General features: G+C 45.7%; 2 protein-coding genes across 2 annotated transcripts; both read left to right on the top strand.

Annotated features, from left to right (window-relative positions):
• Window positions 1-1,911: 1,911 nt before the first annotated feature.
• LOC106149179 (endogenous retrovirus group K member 113 Pol protein-like) lies at window positions 1,912-6,760 on the top strand. Its single transcript, XM_013517301.1, is given in 6 exon segments — window positions 1,912-2,289; window positions 3,050-3,365; window positions 3,368-3,716; window positions 3,718-4,358; window positions 5,443-5,892; window positions 5,895-6,760. Coding segments are annotated over 6 exon segments (3,000 nt in total).
• Window positions 6,754-13,678, top strand: Raet1e (retinoic acid early transcript 1E). The gene is given in 7 exon segments (XM_013517302.1): window positions 6,754-6,812; window positions 11,691-11,859; window positions 12,230-12,583; window positions 12,586-12,851; window positions 12,904-13,093; window positions 13,096-13,237; window positions 13,314-13,678. Coding segments are annotated over 4 exon segments (807 nt in total). The 5' UTR covers window positions 6,754-6,812; window positions 11,691-11,859; window positions 12,230-12,318; the 3' UTR covers window positions 13,182-13,237; window positions 13,314-13,678.
• The last annotated feature ends 1,276 nt before the right edge of the window (window positions 13,679-14,954 follow it).

Below are 14,954 nucleotides of genomic sequence, written 5' to 3' on the forward strand. Positions count from 1 at the left end.
CTGCTTCATGCAAGAAGGCCAATAGTTATAGCCTTAAATTCCTAAGTGAAGCCACAAGATATTGAGAAGACTGGAATACTGTCTCCCTAGATACATCCAAGAGGTGAAAAGCCAGGCCTTACAGATTTCTCTGGATTGCCTTTCTAATTTTAAAAAGTGACCCTTTTTCTGAAGTTATACCATATTTAATAATATACTATGAAAATAAATGTGCCCAAGTAACTCTGTTTTCATTACTGACCTCCTACTACTCTGTTTCCATTACTAAACCCCATTGGAGGGGCTCTAAACATGTGTTTGGTCATACTGTCCTTCTCTTCCTAGGGACACCTGTTTGTTTAAGACAGGGGGTCTCTCCATTTCTGCATGCTCTGTCGTCATTGAAGGTGTATTAAAAGTCTTCTTAAAGGTTGGCAACTTTCTCCCCTATAAGTGTAGGAATTTGCCCCTAAAGGTGCTTCCCTCACTGAGCAGCTAAACAATAATTACTTTAGAGGGGAAATTCAGAGTAAGGGACAATGGAGACCACTACAAAGCAGTTCTGTGCAGGACTTAAATTAACCAATTGGCTTTCCATGTTTACTTGTAAGTTACTGGTCACTACTGAGGCCTGTAATGGTGGATGAAGGCACGAAGCTTCAAAGGACAAGACAAGGCCACAGCTGAGGACTTTTGGCTCCAACCCCACTTAACTAAAAGGAGACTATAGCTGCAGGCATCTCACTCCTGCAGTGAAGGACTTCCTGGAGGTAACATAGTTCTCTTAAATTAACAGAAAGTACTTCTTGGAAAGTTCTTAAAGGGATTTTCAAGTCCGGCCCAGATTCCTGCATTTTCTTCAGTACTGTGCTCCCCTCTTTGAAAACCTAATAAATACAGGCCACCCAGAGAAGTTCTTTGTCTAAAACCCCAGAATCTCCATTTCTGTGAGAGGGTTTGGAAACTCCCAGAGCCCTAAAATAATTTCAATTGTCTCATTTATTTAAGCCTTCACTGTCCACTGTTTGGGAGACTGTGGGTCTGATTAGCCAGCAATAACTAAGGGATATTACTAACGTGATATAAGGAGCTTCAAGATTGCCTGGGCAGAAGGGGTGTTGGATTTTGACTGGGCATAGCAGGATATGGCAGAATGGAAATAACTGTATGGAAATGAGTCATGTTAATATCTGTAGGAAGAGGAGTTCAAATTCAAATGTCTTAATTACTTTATTGTTGCTTAAACAAAACACCCAACACCCACAATTTAAAAGAGAAGTTTATTTTGGTTCACCTTTTGAAGAGGTTATTACTCCATAGTAGGTTGGCCCCAACGCAGTGCACAGCATGGCAGAAGGGTACAGCAGAGGAGAAAGAGTCCATGGCAGGGCGGGCAGGAAGCAGCAGCCTTCCTTCTGCTTTCCCTTTTTTATTCCATTCAGGCTACAAGCCTATTAGTTGGTGCCACTCACATCAAGGGTGAGTCTTCCATTTTCAGTAAATTCATTTAGGCACACCCTGACTATACTAAACTAATCAGTGGGCTGATCCAGCATCACACACCAATAATCTAGTCACTCCCAAAAGCTCCCCCCTATGTGTGCATGAGGCTTTGAGGGGACATCTAGGTATAAGCCATAACACCAAGGAATAGCAATCCAAAGGCCTTAAGACAGAAGAGCATGAACAGTTCCCTGAAAACTAGCCAGGGACAGCACACCTGAGTGGGCAAAAAGGAAATGGTAGGAAGTGAACCCACAGAGACAACAGGCAGCTACATTGTACAGGGCTCCCTAGGCCTCTGGGGTGACTTTAGTGTCACTGACAGAAGAGGTACTGTAAAAGCCCCACCACAGACATCAAAGGTTCTAGTTTAATTCCCAGTTCCCACCCCTGCCATGGGGTTAGATCTTCATGTTTACCATTTCTGGAATGTATGGTTGTAAAGTGGTTGTAAATGCCCTGGAGGAACCTAATTGGGATTATAATACTGAAGAGGGAATGAAGGCGCTCAGAGACCACCACCAGTCCCTGAGAAAGGGGCTTCTGGCTGCTGCACACCGCTCTACTAACTTACATAAGGTAGCGGAGGTTTATCAGGGACCGAATGAGAGTCCTGTGGCATTTCTCGAGCGTCTCATGGAAGCCTACCATATGTACATCCCGTTTGATCCAGAAGCACCTGAGCATGCCCGAACTCTCAATTTAGCTTTTGCAGCTCAGTTGGCCCCGGATATACGCGGAAAGTTACAAAGATTAGAAGGATTTGCAGGAAAGAATTTGACAGAACTAATGGAAATTGCCCAAAAAGTGTTTCACAATTAGAGGATGCAGAATGGAAGTATAGACAGGAAAAAAGGAAGGTAATGTCAGCTACATGTAAGAAGGAGGTGCAGATTAGATACAATTGACAAGGGAGGTAAAGCCGGATCCAAAAGGGAAAGCCACCGCCCCCACTTGGATCCAGATCAGTGTGGCTATTGTAAAGAAAAGGGTCATTTTAAGAGAGAGTGTCCAGTACTGATTGGTAAAGAGAGAAAAGAGGAAAAGAATGTGTTTGTGATGGATGTGGTGGATGGGTAAGATTGACGCGGGCAGGGGTCCCTGTTTCTCGGCCCAGGGGAACCCATGCTAACAGCAAAAATTGAGGGAAAGCCTGTAAATTTTCTGGTTGACACAGGAGCTGACCTGTCTGTGGTGACCCGACCAGTTGCCCCCCTCCTGGACCAGACTATATAAGTTCAGGGAGCAACTAGTCAGTCTTCCTCATACTCTTTCTGCGAACCACGACAGGTACAATTAGGAAAACATGTAGTGAGTCACTCGTTTCTATTGATGCCAGACTGTCCTTTCCCTCTGCTGGGCCGAGACCTTCTCTGAAAGCTACGTGCACAAATCTCTTTTTCCCCCAAGGGAATTACAGTGGCCACAGGTGTAAATAGCCCCCAGGAAGCTCATGTCTTAACTGTTTCCTTTCCCCTTCAAGAAGAGTATCGCCTAGCCGATGTGAACGTGGAGCAACTTGAGACGCCTCAGACTCTTCCCGAATGGACTGAACGGTTTCTTGCAGTTTGGGCAGAGGACACCCCCCCCCCCCGGCCTGGCTGCACATGTCCCTCCTGTAATTGCGGAACTGGTGGGACATGCCAGGCCAGTCCAACTGAGACAATATCCTATGGCTATGGAAGCCAGGAAAGGCATCAAGCCCCATATTCAGAGATTCCTTTCAGCAGGGATACTGAGAGAATGCCAGTCTCCCTGGAACACCCCCTTCCTCCCAGTTCATAAGCCAGGGTCAAATGAATATCGACCTGTCCAAGATTTGAGGGCTGTGAATGCCCTAACTGTGACTTTACACCCCACTGTACCTAACCCTTATACTTTGTTGAGTTGCTCCCACCTAATCGAGTATGGTATACTGCATTGGACCTGAAAGATGCTTTCTTTTGTATTCCTCTGTCTATTGTTTCTCAGGATTTATTTGTCTTTGAATGGGAGGATCCTGAGGGGGGACGCAAATGCCAGCTGACATGGACACGATTACCTCAAGGATTCAAGAACTCACCCACCATCTTTGGGGAGGCACTGTCAAAGGACCTGGTACCCTTTGGTGAAAATAACCCCAATGTCTCCCTTCTACAATATGTAGAAGACTTGTTGCTAGCTGCAGAAACTCAGGAGGCGTGTGAGGATGGGACAAAGAGGCTGTTAGAACTACTACAGGATAAGGGATATCGAGTCTAAGAAAAAAGCTCAGGTATGTGTTCAAACTGTAAAGTTCCTGGGGTTCACATTGAAAGCGGGAACCCATTCTCTCTCAGCCTCTCAGACCCAGGCTATCCAGGGGCTGAAGGAGCCAAGGAACCGAAAGGAGTTATGAGAATTCTTGGGAACGGTGGGGTACTGCCATCTATGGGAACCAAACTTTGCTACTATTGCCAAACCCCTATATGAAGCCTTGAAAGGGAAAAATAACCTCCCCTTGGACTGGAACTCAGAACGGAAAAAGGCATTTGATGACTTAAAGAGGGAGCTGCTGAGTGCTCCTGCTTTGGCTTTGCCAGACATTACAAAGCCCTTTCAGTTGTGCATACACGAGAGGGAAGGGATTGCAAGGGGAGTTCTGACTCAGAGTTTAGGGCCGTGGAGGTGCCCAGTGGCATATTTGTTGAAAAGACTGGACTATGTGGCAGCTGGATGGCCAACCTGTTTGCGAGCTGTCACAGCTGCTGCTGTCCTGGTAAAGAAAGCTGATAAATTAACCTTGGGACAGAAGTTGAGTGTGTTTGTGCCCCATGCAGTGGAGACCCTACTGCGCGGCTCTGGAGGGAAGTGGCTTTCTGGTACCAGGCTGGCCCAGTACCAGGGGACACTCCTCGAGGACTCTCACCTAACTCTTAAGACTATACAGGCTATTAATGCTGCCTCCCTCCTGCCGGCCTCACTGGAAGCGCCAGAACATGACTGTGTAGAAAACATTGAGACTGTGTATTCCACAAGACCAGACCTGCAGGACACTCCCCTTCCGAACCCTGATTTCACTCTGTTTGGGGATGGAAGCAGTATGGTAATAGATGGGATTCGGAGGGCAGGAGCGGCTGTTGTGACGACGGAACAAACTCTCCGGTCAGGGGCTCTACCCCCAGGGACATCAGCCCAGAAAGCTGAGTTGGTAGCGCTCACTTGGGCCTTGGAACTAGGGAAAGAGACGACTGCATATGTTCATAGATTCACGATATGTGTTTGCCACTTTACATGTTCATGGTGCTATTTACTGGGAGAGAGGACTCCGGACTGCAGGGGGAAAAATATTAAAAATACGTCAGAAATTTTAAACTTGTTGCATGCTGTATGGTGGCCCACTCAGGTGGCGGTAGTACACTGCCCTGGGCATCAAAAAGGAAATAGGATGGAAGCGAGAGGTAATAGAGCTGCTGACCTGGCAGCAAAGCGGGCTGCTATGGGAGATTTGTTGCCCGAGGCACGAATCTTGGTGGCGCCACTCCTACAACCGCCCAAGTATTCCGATGCCGAGCTAGCTTGGTCCAAATCAGAGGGCGCAATAAAAAAAAATGGGTGGCAGGTACTGCCCGGAAAGAAGGTGTTCCTACCAGAGCACTTGGGACATTTCGTAATTCAAGAATTACACAGCAAAACCTATTTAGGCAAGACAGCCATGGCAGAATTGCTTGGATGTTACCTTTACATATCCAGACTCTGGACTCTGTGTGCTGCAGTAGCCTATCTTTCTAAGCACCTAGACCACACAGCTGCTGGGTGGCCCAATTGCTTACGGACCCTCGGACCCTCGCCACTGCTCCTACTCTTATCAAGGAAACAACTAAGCTAACTTTTGGTCAGCAACTTTATGTGGTTACCTCCCACTCCCTTGAGCCTCTTTTAAACAGCCCCCCTCCAAAGATGGTTATCAAATGCCAGGATCGGCCAGTATGTTGCTGGGTCCAGATCGAATTCGTTTCCTGCCTGCAACTTCCCTCAACCCTGCCACGCTGCTTCCTGACAATAATCCTGATGGACCAACTCATGAATGCCTTGACGTTCTCCAGACCGTCACTAACTTCAGACCAGACCTGACCAATGTGCCCTTGTCCCAAGTGGATGCCACACTCTTCACAGACAGAAGCAGCTATCTCCATGAAGTTACTCGAGTGTCGGGGGTGGCGGTCACTACTGAAACTGAGGTAATTTGGTCAGAGCCCCTAGGAGCTCACACCTCTGCACAAAAGGCCGAACTTGTAGCCTTGACTCAGGCCCTAAAATGGGCCAAGGAGAAGACTGTCAATATCTATACGGACAGTAGATATGCCTTTGCCACTCTACATGTCCACGGGGCCATTTATAAAGAACGAGACCTGTTAACCTCGGAGGGAAAAGCCATAAAAAAGCCTCTTAAATTTTGGACTTGCTAGTGACTATTTGGGAGCCCAAGAGGCTTGCAGTAATACATTGCAAGGCCCACCAAAAGGAAGACAACCCAATAGCCCAAGGGAACCAATTGGCAGACTCTACTGCCAAACAGATCGGGCTAAAATCAGTGGGGTCCACTGCGTTGGCTGTGGTTACTCTCCCCACACCTCGGCTGGACACCCCAGTTTATTCTGATTCAGACATAAAGTTAGCAGCAACCCTGAGATCCCAAGCTAATGCTGAAGGATGGCACATCGTCCCCAATGGTCGTTTTCTCCTGCCAGAAACACTTGGGGCCCAGATACTACAAGAGACTCATCAAGCCATGCATTTAGGGGGAACTAAACTTGCTCAATTGCTCTGGAAAACTTACTTTATTCGTAATCTTACAGCCAAAGCCAAGGACATTAGTCTAAGATGCCCCCACTGTGCTCAAGTAAATCCCAAGGGCAAATCATCTGGTGGTCCCCCTCAACAACGACAGAGAGGACAAAATCCAGGAGAACATTGGGAGATAAATTTCACTGAGATGGGTCCTGGACGCCATGGATACAAATATCTACTGGTCCTACTGGATACTTTTACGGGATGGCCTCAGGCCTTTCCTACAAGGACTGAATCAGCTTTGATTGTAACCAAGAAATTGCTGTCTGAGATTGTGCCTCGATTTGGTCTGCCTTTAGTAATGGGGTCCGATAATGGTCCTGCTTTCATAGCTCAGATAACCCAAAATTTAGCTAAGTGTTTACAGGTTGATTGGAAGCTCCACTGTGCCTACCGGCCTCAAAGTTCTGGACAGGTAGAACTGTCCAAGAATAGAACCATCAATGACACAGTTCTATTCTATGAATAGAACCATCAATGACACAGTTTCCAAGATGGCTCTGGAGTCTGGCTAAAACTGGGTGAGTCTCCTACCTTTTGCCCTCCTGCGTGCTCCATGCACCCCCTACATCCAGGGTATTACCCCCTTCGAGACTATATATGGGAGAACCCCCCTCCAGTACCCAAGCTCCATAGTGTCCATTCTGAAACCATACATAACCAAGATCTCATTAAGTCCCTGCAGGTTCTACAGCCAGTGCTTCAAGAGGCTCATTGCCTCTTCAGAAAACATCATCAACCGAACACTGACCAACTGGACTCCCCACCCATCGCAAAGCCCTCTGAATCAAGGATTTGATTCCCTCCTAAAATCAGTGGGGAATGTAAAAGCCCCACCACAGACATCAAAGGTTCTAGTTTTGAAAGGTCTTCATAATTTCTTTGTAATCCCTGTGGCGCCACCTATTGGAGACTATGTGCCATGGCCAATATGGCACTGACCCTTAGAGGCCATGTGCTAAGCCCCACCCTTTTTCCCCAGAGTCAAATTAGGACTTCCTACTCCCCTTTATGTAATATCCTGTTTCATTTTCCCATGCTCACACCCAATGCTAGCCTGCTACGTCAGCTAGCCCACTCCCTAAACCCCGCCTCTAGCCTGACCATATGTAACCTTTGTGCTCCTTTGTCCACCCCAGAAGACTCGCTCCCTTTGTCCCCGCCCCACTCCTACCCCTCCTCCCAGCAGTCTTCTCCCTGCCCTTAAACAATAAGTGTTTTAGGGGCTGGGGATTTAGCTCAGCGGCAAAGCGCCTGCCTGGCAAGCGCAAGGTCGTGGATTCGGTTCCCGGTACCAGAGAAAAACCAAAAAAAAAAAAAAAAGTGTTTTATTGTTTTATTACTCTCTCTGCGCTGCCGGCAGGACACCTTTTAAATTTAATTCCCAGTTCCCACCCCTGCCGTAGGGTTAGATCTTCATGTTTACCATTTCTGGAATGTATGGTTGTAAACTGGTTGTAAACGCCCTGCCCTTCCTGGACTCCCAAAATGTATTGTTCTCCCCGTAAATGCTCTACCCCTCCCGGATTCTCAGAATGTACTGTTCCTGCCATAAAAAATCCCCTCATTGTTACAAATGTGACATATGTTTGCCAAACAGGATGCGGTTTTAGGGTTTAAAAGCTACTCTCGTCCCTGGATCAGGACTGGTCTGATCCTTCCCCGCGGGGAGGCTCTCAGTCAGTCCCTGGCCAGGAACAAAGGCTCGTCCTAAATTCCAATTGGTGGTCCGTGCGTCTTGGTGTTTGTCGGTCGGTACCATTTGGTTCATTTCTGGTTGCGAGTCCAGAACACACTCTGCAGAGTGAGAGCAGGCCAGTGAACAGACTCACATGACCACCAACCTCCTCCTCAGGGACAATACTTTCTACAAATCTGATAAATCACAAGGAGAACACCTTGCCTATTTTGGATCCTGAAATTTTGATCCCAGTCCCAAAGGCAAAGACAAGCTGCTGGAGAGGCAGGGAAGAACTTGCAAAGGTGGGCAGGAGGTCTTTTCTCTCTCAGTCCCCAGTGTGGTCCTGGATCACAGGTTGCCCTGAGCCTATCCAGAAGCCCAGCGAGAGACTGAAGTTTTAAAGTGAATTAGGCTGCATTTTAAAAACTCTTGAAAGTGAACCAATATTTCATGGCAGTATGCAGGGCTGGCTCTGTCTTTCTTAAGGCACACTTTTGGGCTGCTCAGGCATCCTTGAAGATGTTCAGCCTGGGGGTTGGGAGAGGCAGGCAGGGGTAACCCTTGAACTTGGCAGGTTCAGCTCACCTCAGTGTGGTCCTGCCACACACTTGGTCTCCTACTCCTGTTTCTGCAGTGGCTGGAGGGTGTGTAGGATGAGGTTGGAGCCCTGGCGCTTCTAACCACCGCTTTCTGTCTCAACCAACTGGCACTCATAGCTTACGGTCTCACTTCCTGGGCAGGGGAAGCTGAGGACTGATGTAGGCTGAGAAACCTCTGTTTCCTCTGAGCAGAAACAAGAATCAGACAGAGAAGCAGACAGAAGAGGTAAAAGGAAAGAGTTGAGACAGGATGAAACCTGTCCCCCACATTGGCAAGAGGGTGACTGGTGACCCTAGGTTGAAGAAAGTATGGAACCAAGTGTTTGCACATAGGCAGAGGATCCAATAGCCACCCCCTGCCCATTCACAGGACTGCAGGCATAAATGATCATCCACTTTGTGGATAAGATTGGCATTCAGAAATGCTACCCTGTGGATGGCCACAACTGTGAATTGAGGAAACCCTGCCAAAGCAAAAGATAGCTAGGGCTTCATCTGGCCAAATAGGTAAAATGGTTCCAAAAATTTTGGTGATGATCAGGGAGGTGGTTTTGGACAATGACACTTTTGGTCATGGAAGCAGTTTAAGTGGTCATGGTGGTGAAGTAGAGGTGAAGGCAATGGTAATAACTACAGTGGATTTGGTAATAACGGAAGTAGTTTTGGAGGTGGTGGAAGTTACAATGATTTTGTCATTACAACAATGAAGCTTCCACCAGGGATATAGTTCAGTGGTGCAGCATCTGCCTGGCAAGCACAAGGTTATGAGTTCGAGTCCAGGTACCATCTCAGGAGAGAAATTGAAAACTACTGCTTAGATGTCTGTGAGGCAGCTGTTGCTCCATCCCCACCCACTCAGGCTCAGTCAGACACATAGGATAGGAGGAGGCTCCTTGGCAGCACCAGCCACACTGGCGCCATTGTATGCAGCAACAGCACCATGGCGTCATTGCTGGTGACGTAGACCAGGACATCAGAGAAGCTCCTGCCATGATATATCAGTAGCTTATTGTACATGAGCTAAGTTACCTGGTTACTTCCTCCCATTGTGTTTAAACCTGGGCATCCTAGTCCTGTCAGTGATGTCTAACCTTTTAGAGCTTTCAGTGACACAAACAACCTACTGAGGCATGTATGCCATAGGTTCACCACCTCTGGTAGGATAATTTTAGCTCAGAAGGTGGCACTAGTCCTGGAAAGCAGGACTAGATCCAAGGTGGGCCTTCTTTCCTTTCTCCAGCAGTTTCCTTAGCTACCTCCTGCCTCAATACTGAATAAGTATACTGAATACTGATGTCTGTGATCATTAATTGTGATATATCAACTTGATGAGTAGTAACTGCCCAGAAGAATAGTAAATTCTGGGTGTGTCTGTGGATGATTGACAGGTAGGCCAGCAAACTGAGGAGGAAGAACCAACCTGATGTGGGTGGCACCAATAGGATTGTAACTTGGGCAGAATAGAAAAGGAAAAAAGCATTACTCTTTTTTGGAGGAGGCCTGGTCTTTGGCATCACCTTTGGGTGTTGGTCTCCAGTTTCTTTACCCTTCCAGCACAGACTCCTCAGCCTCCAGTGCTCCTCAGGGAGCATCCAGGCCTTCAACCTTCCACTCCAGCTGGATCCTCTGGCTCTCCAACATGCACACAGTCATTTTGGATCCATCCACTCCTGATCCTGAGTCATTGTGACTTCCACTTCCGATTCTGTACACCTGCCTCACAAATCCCTTGTATAATTAGACATATAGTTTATACTGATTATGTTCCTCTAGAAAACCCCAACTAATACAATGTCTTTTTTTAAATTAAATTTTTAAAAGCAAGCATTTTGGACCACACATTCGTGGTAAGGGAACCTAGACAACATTTATCAAAAACAGTAGGAAAAGCTCTCTTATAGAAAAGGACTGCCAGGTAGCAACTGTTGCAGAAAGGAAATACGATGGAAAAGTTTAGCAAACTGTTAAAACTGTTTTCTTAAAGGCCAGAGATCTTGAATAACCACCTAGTCAGTCATGTAGACAATTTTTCACGTAATTGGTATATTTGGCTTTCACTTTGGGAAGAGAACCAACTTTGTTCATACTTGCTTGCAGTTATGCTATCATGCTTTCTGCAGAATCAGGCCCTTTCTGTTTCGGAGGGGTTTCCCCCTACTTTTTTGTAGTTGATCTTTTGATGTGGATGTTGATGGTTTCAAGTCTATTCTATCTGGTTTGATTTTCATGAATTTTTGGCTGGAAATCTTGTATACATTTCCTTGCTGAGGCTTTTTCTTTAGTCTCTTCAGCAGCAGCAAGTTTTACTTCTTCCTATGGAACCTTGCTGCTACTTCCAGGGGAGAACGGCTTTCCAGGTTCTAGAATTTCACATTCTGCTGTTCTTCATCTTCTCCTCTGCATCCCTCCACAGCTAAGCACTGTTCATAACATTCATGGGCTCTGAAACTCACTTCAACCTGAAGAACACAGGTGGCTTTATTTCAAAGCGCCCCCACCAAGGGAAACTTTTAGCTTTGTAGACATTGTCAAAGCTGTCAACGTTGCTTTAACTGGACAGCCTGCGTAATCCATTGCCTCTGCTTCAGAAATGTGCAGTTCATCCCTAACCCGGCCATTCTTAAAAATAACCAGTACTCCTCCTCACTGTTGTCTAACTTAAAGTGATCATCTTTGTCAGCCTTTATTTCACAACCAGAAAGATAGTTCTGGGGCTTCAGAGAACTCTTGTACAAAGTCCACTGAAACCTCCTTTAGGTGTACTTGTGAGAATGAATAAAATCATTTAAGAGGAAAGAGTTTGAAAGGGTAGAGTAGCGGAGTGGAGAAAGTGGGGTTAGGAGAAAAGATAGACATGGGAAGAAAGTAGACAGTAAAAGAGGCAGGGAAGAGAAGGGGAGAGAAAGTTGGTGGAAGGGGGACAGAAGAAAGAAGCTCATAACCTCTAGCGAGTCTGCTCACACAGCAGAGGGTGCTTGGAGGGGGCATGGGAAAGGCAAGAGAATTCAAAGTGACTTTTGTGTTTAATATTTCTTTTCTTATGTCTTAATAAGTCCTCTATTTTGCATAGTTGCTGAACATCGGTGTGACAAAACTGTTTTTCAATTGGACTTCAACAGACTGGTTTGCTGTGAGCAGTTTCCATATGCAGAGGAGGGTATATATGCACACGCCCAGCTGCTTCTTGGCTATTTCTGTGCAGATCTGCTCAGCAGAATTCTCCAGAATATTTCACTGCCTGTGTTCATTTGCTGCTACTGCTGCTGGTAGAAGCCAGGAAGGATGCCTGTGAGTGTCCTGGAATGGCAAGAACTAGCCGGGGAGGGGAGGAGAGATTGGGGCTTTGTGCAGGTTAACAAGTGGGTAGCTCTTCGTAAGGATGGGGTAACAATGTGATTTCACTGGAACGGTTTCTAGGGGTCTGATACCCAGTTCACGGGAGTCCCGGCCTACGACACTAGCTAGGTACTATATGCATGTGTGGCAGCTCCCCTCTAAGGCTGAGTTCACCATCCATTCCAGGAAACATTTCCCGAACCCCCAGGAACTGTGATGAATTTGGTATGTGTCCTATGATGCCTCATTTTCCTTCCTGTTGAAATTGCTCCCTGTTCAATTAGATTCTAAGTCACAATTGTCTTGTATTTTTTATATCCAGAGCTTGGCAGAAGTCACTAAAAGTACTTGTGAGATGAATTCTCCTGGAGCAGTCCAGGTAACGTCAGAGTATCTAAGTACCTCAGACACATGGAGGTGGCACAAAGTGAAGGGTCCAAAAGACTGAGGGAGTCTGGAAAAGGGTTTCTTCTTTCTACTAGCCTGGCCCTTTCAGGGTCACAACAATGTAGGTCTTCATGGCTCTCCCCTCCCTGCCCTGGACCTGACTTTCATGTTTCTTGCACAGATGCTAACTCTGTCTGCCTCCACTTCACTGTTAAATCTCTTTTTAAACCTTCACAGCCCTGGTGTGAAGTGCAGAGCTCAATAAATAAGACTTTTTTCCTTCAGTATGACGTGACAGTAACAAGGTAAAACCTTTGAGTCTTCTGAGAGTGAAGGTAAATAGCCCCAAAGCATGGACAGAATTGCATCAAACAGTAGGAGAAACAGGGCAAAACCTCAGGATGATCTTGCTTGACATCAAACTTGAGAAAAACAAGATCAGGGTAACTATGAGGCAGGGTGGGGAGACAGTGACAGTCAGGGAGAGGAAGGGGCAGAGCCCATGTAGACAGGGGGCCCTGATATATTTGTGTAAAAGAGCTGAACATTGGCCCAATCTTAGAGACACATAGGAATGTGGGGCAAGAAAGGGCTGGTCAGGAATGAAAGTTTCCTAAATATGCAGAGAAACTTATGAGAGGAGATGTATTTGTCAAGTGTGGAGGGCGATGGTTTTGTGTGTGGGTTGCAGGTCATGTCACTTTACAGGTCCAGATTTTTTGTCAGCATGAAGAGCAATCTATTGCTGCATCCTTGCAGTTCAGCATTAATGGGCAGTTTGATGTGAGGAATATGAACTGGATGTGATTAATCCTGGAGCCAGAGAGATCAAGGAGGAGTGGGAGAATGACCAGGAACTCATAAAGTATTTCAGGAAGATCCCATAGGAGACGGCAATCGCTCACTGAAAGACTCCTTACAGCCCTGGAGGAAGACATGCCAGGTAGTTAACTAAGTTAACTTCAATAGCAGGAAGTAACTAAGCAGGGCAGAAATGATGCGGGAGCTCTCTTTAAAAGTGTGATGACTTTCCTCTGCAGATGTCAGCATGTGTGTGTGATGGAAAATGTGGTGGGCTGAGTGATTTCTTCATGTTACTCCTGGCTGGAGAGTCCATGATAGCCACAGGATTCTTCACCAACTTCTCTCTGCCATCTAACCTCCCAGTGCTTCTCCTCAGCAAAGAAGCTCCTTTCACCATTCTCCAATGATCCAGTCACTAATGGCCTCTCACTGGTCCTCAAGACTACCCGCATCACTGTGAACTTCTAGGCCTTCTCTTCCTCTGTTATAGTTGCCCCTCAATCAGCACTTCTTATGAAGTTGTGAAGTACCGAACTTGAAGAAATTGTTTTTTATTGAACAGAATGGAATAAAAGCCTAAACCCAGCATTGTTTACTTAGCCTCCTGAATTAACTGCACTAAAAAGTAAGCAACTTGGGCTGACTTCCTTTACCAAATACCATTTTTGCCTGGGGCCTTTGCATGACGCAGTGTTCCTGCCCCAGCATGGCACCTTACCTTTTTGGATAAGGACTGTGCCATCTTTTTAGCAGCTTATGACTTGAAATGATATTATAGCCTGTCTGCTTGCTGTGTCAAGTCTGCGATATATTTTCCTAGTGGTTTTGTCTGACAATAGAAAAAAAGTTTAATTGTCTCCCCAACTCCCCTCAAAAAAAGAAATTTAGAAAGGTTAGGTGAGAGAAGGGGACAAAAGAACTGGTATCCACAGCTGTACTCACAGAAACTGGAAGGTGCTATAACTGCACACACGGATAACCCTCAAGAAGAGAATCTAATACAAAATAAATGGGATTGGTAGAGTCTCCAGATGATTGGAAAATAAAAAATCAACTCATCTATAGAATAATGTAACTTCAAACTCAGCTTTAAAGAAATCTGGCATATTCTAGAGTATACGAGGAAACAAAGCACCATGCACAAGAAAAATTAGATCAATCAGACCCGCAATTAGTCAGATATGATATCATTAGATATAAAATACATCTAATATGTTCTTTTTTAGAAAGAGTATTGATATGTGAGCAAGGAATAAGAACTATGAACAATCACATAACAGATTTGGAAAAAATCCAAGTCAGAAATTAAAATGTAAAAGCTTGGTAGATAAGGGACAAAGCTTTTGGTTTGAAATTAAAATGCAAAAATTTAATGGACAAGGGACAGGATCACTTTGGGGAAGAGGGAGGCCAGCAACCTGGAATGGCGAGGTGAGCAGGTCTAGGTACACTCCATCTGTCAGTGGAGCCTGGACACTGGAGTTTCTCTGTAAAGCTCTCGTATTTCAAAGCTACTGATACCACAGCAGAACAAGAACACGAAGTTGGTAGAAGTTCTGGTGAGCTACTGCACAGCAGAAAGTTACAGATAATCATAAGGCACTATATATTTTTTTCAAGGAAGCATACAATTACTAGCATTCCTTTTTTACTTTAAAGATAAACTAACAAAACAACAACAATGAAGACAAAATAAAAACAACAAAAACGACACATGACCTCAAAATAAAATGATAGGAATTAACAGTGGTTGCTATGTTACATACAGTTATCTTCAACGAAGCTGCTCAGTCCACCAGACATAAAAATGTAAGATTAATCAAACAAAGACAGTCACAAGTAATAAAAAAAATGGG

Source organism: Chinchilla lanigera, unplaced genomic scaffold (genome assembly GCF_000276665.1).
Source record: "Chinchilla lanigera isolate Chin_1 unplaced genomic scaffold, ChiLan1.0 scaffold00038, whole genome shotgun sequence".
Lineage (NCBI taxonomy): Eukaryota > Metazoa > Chordata > Mammalia > Rodentia > Chinchillidae > Chinchilla > Chinchilla lanigera.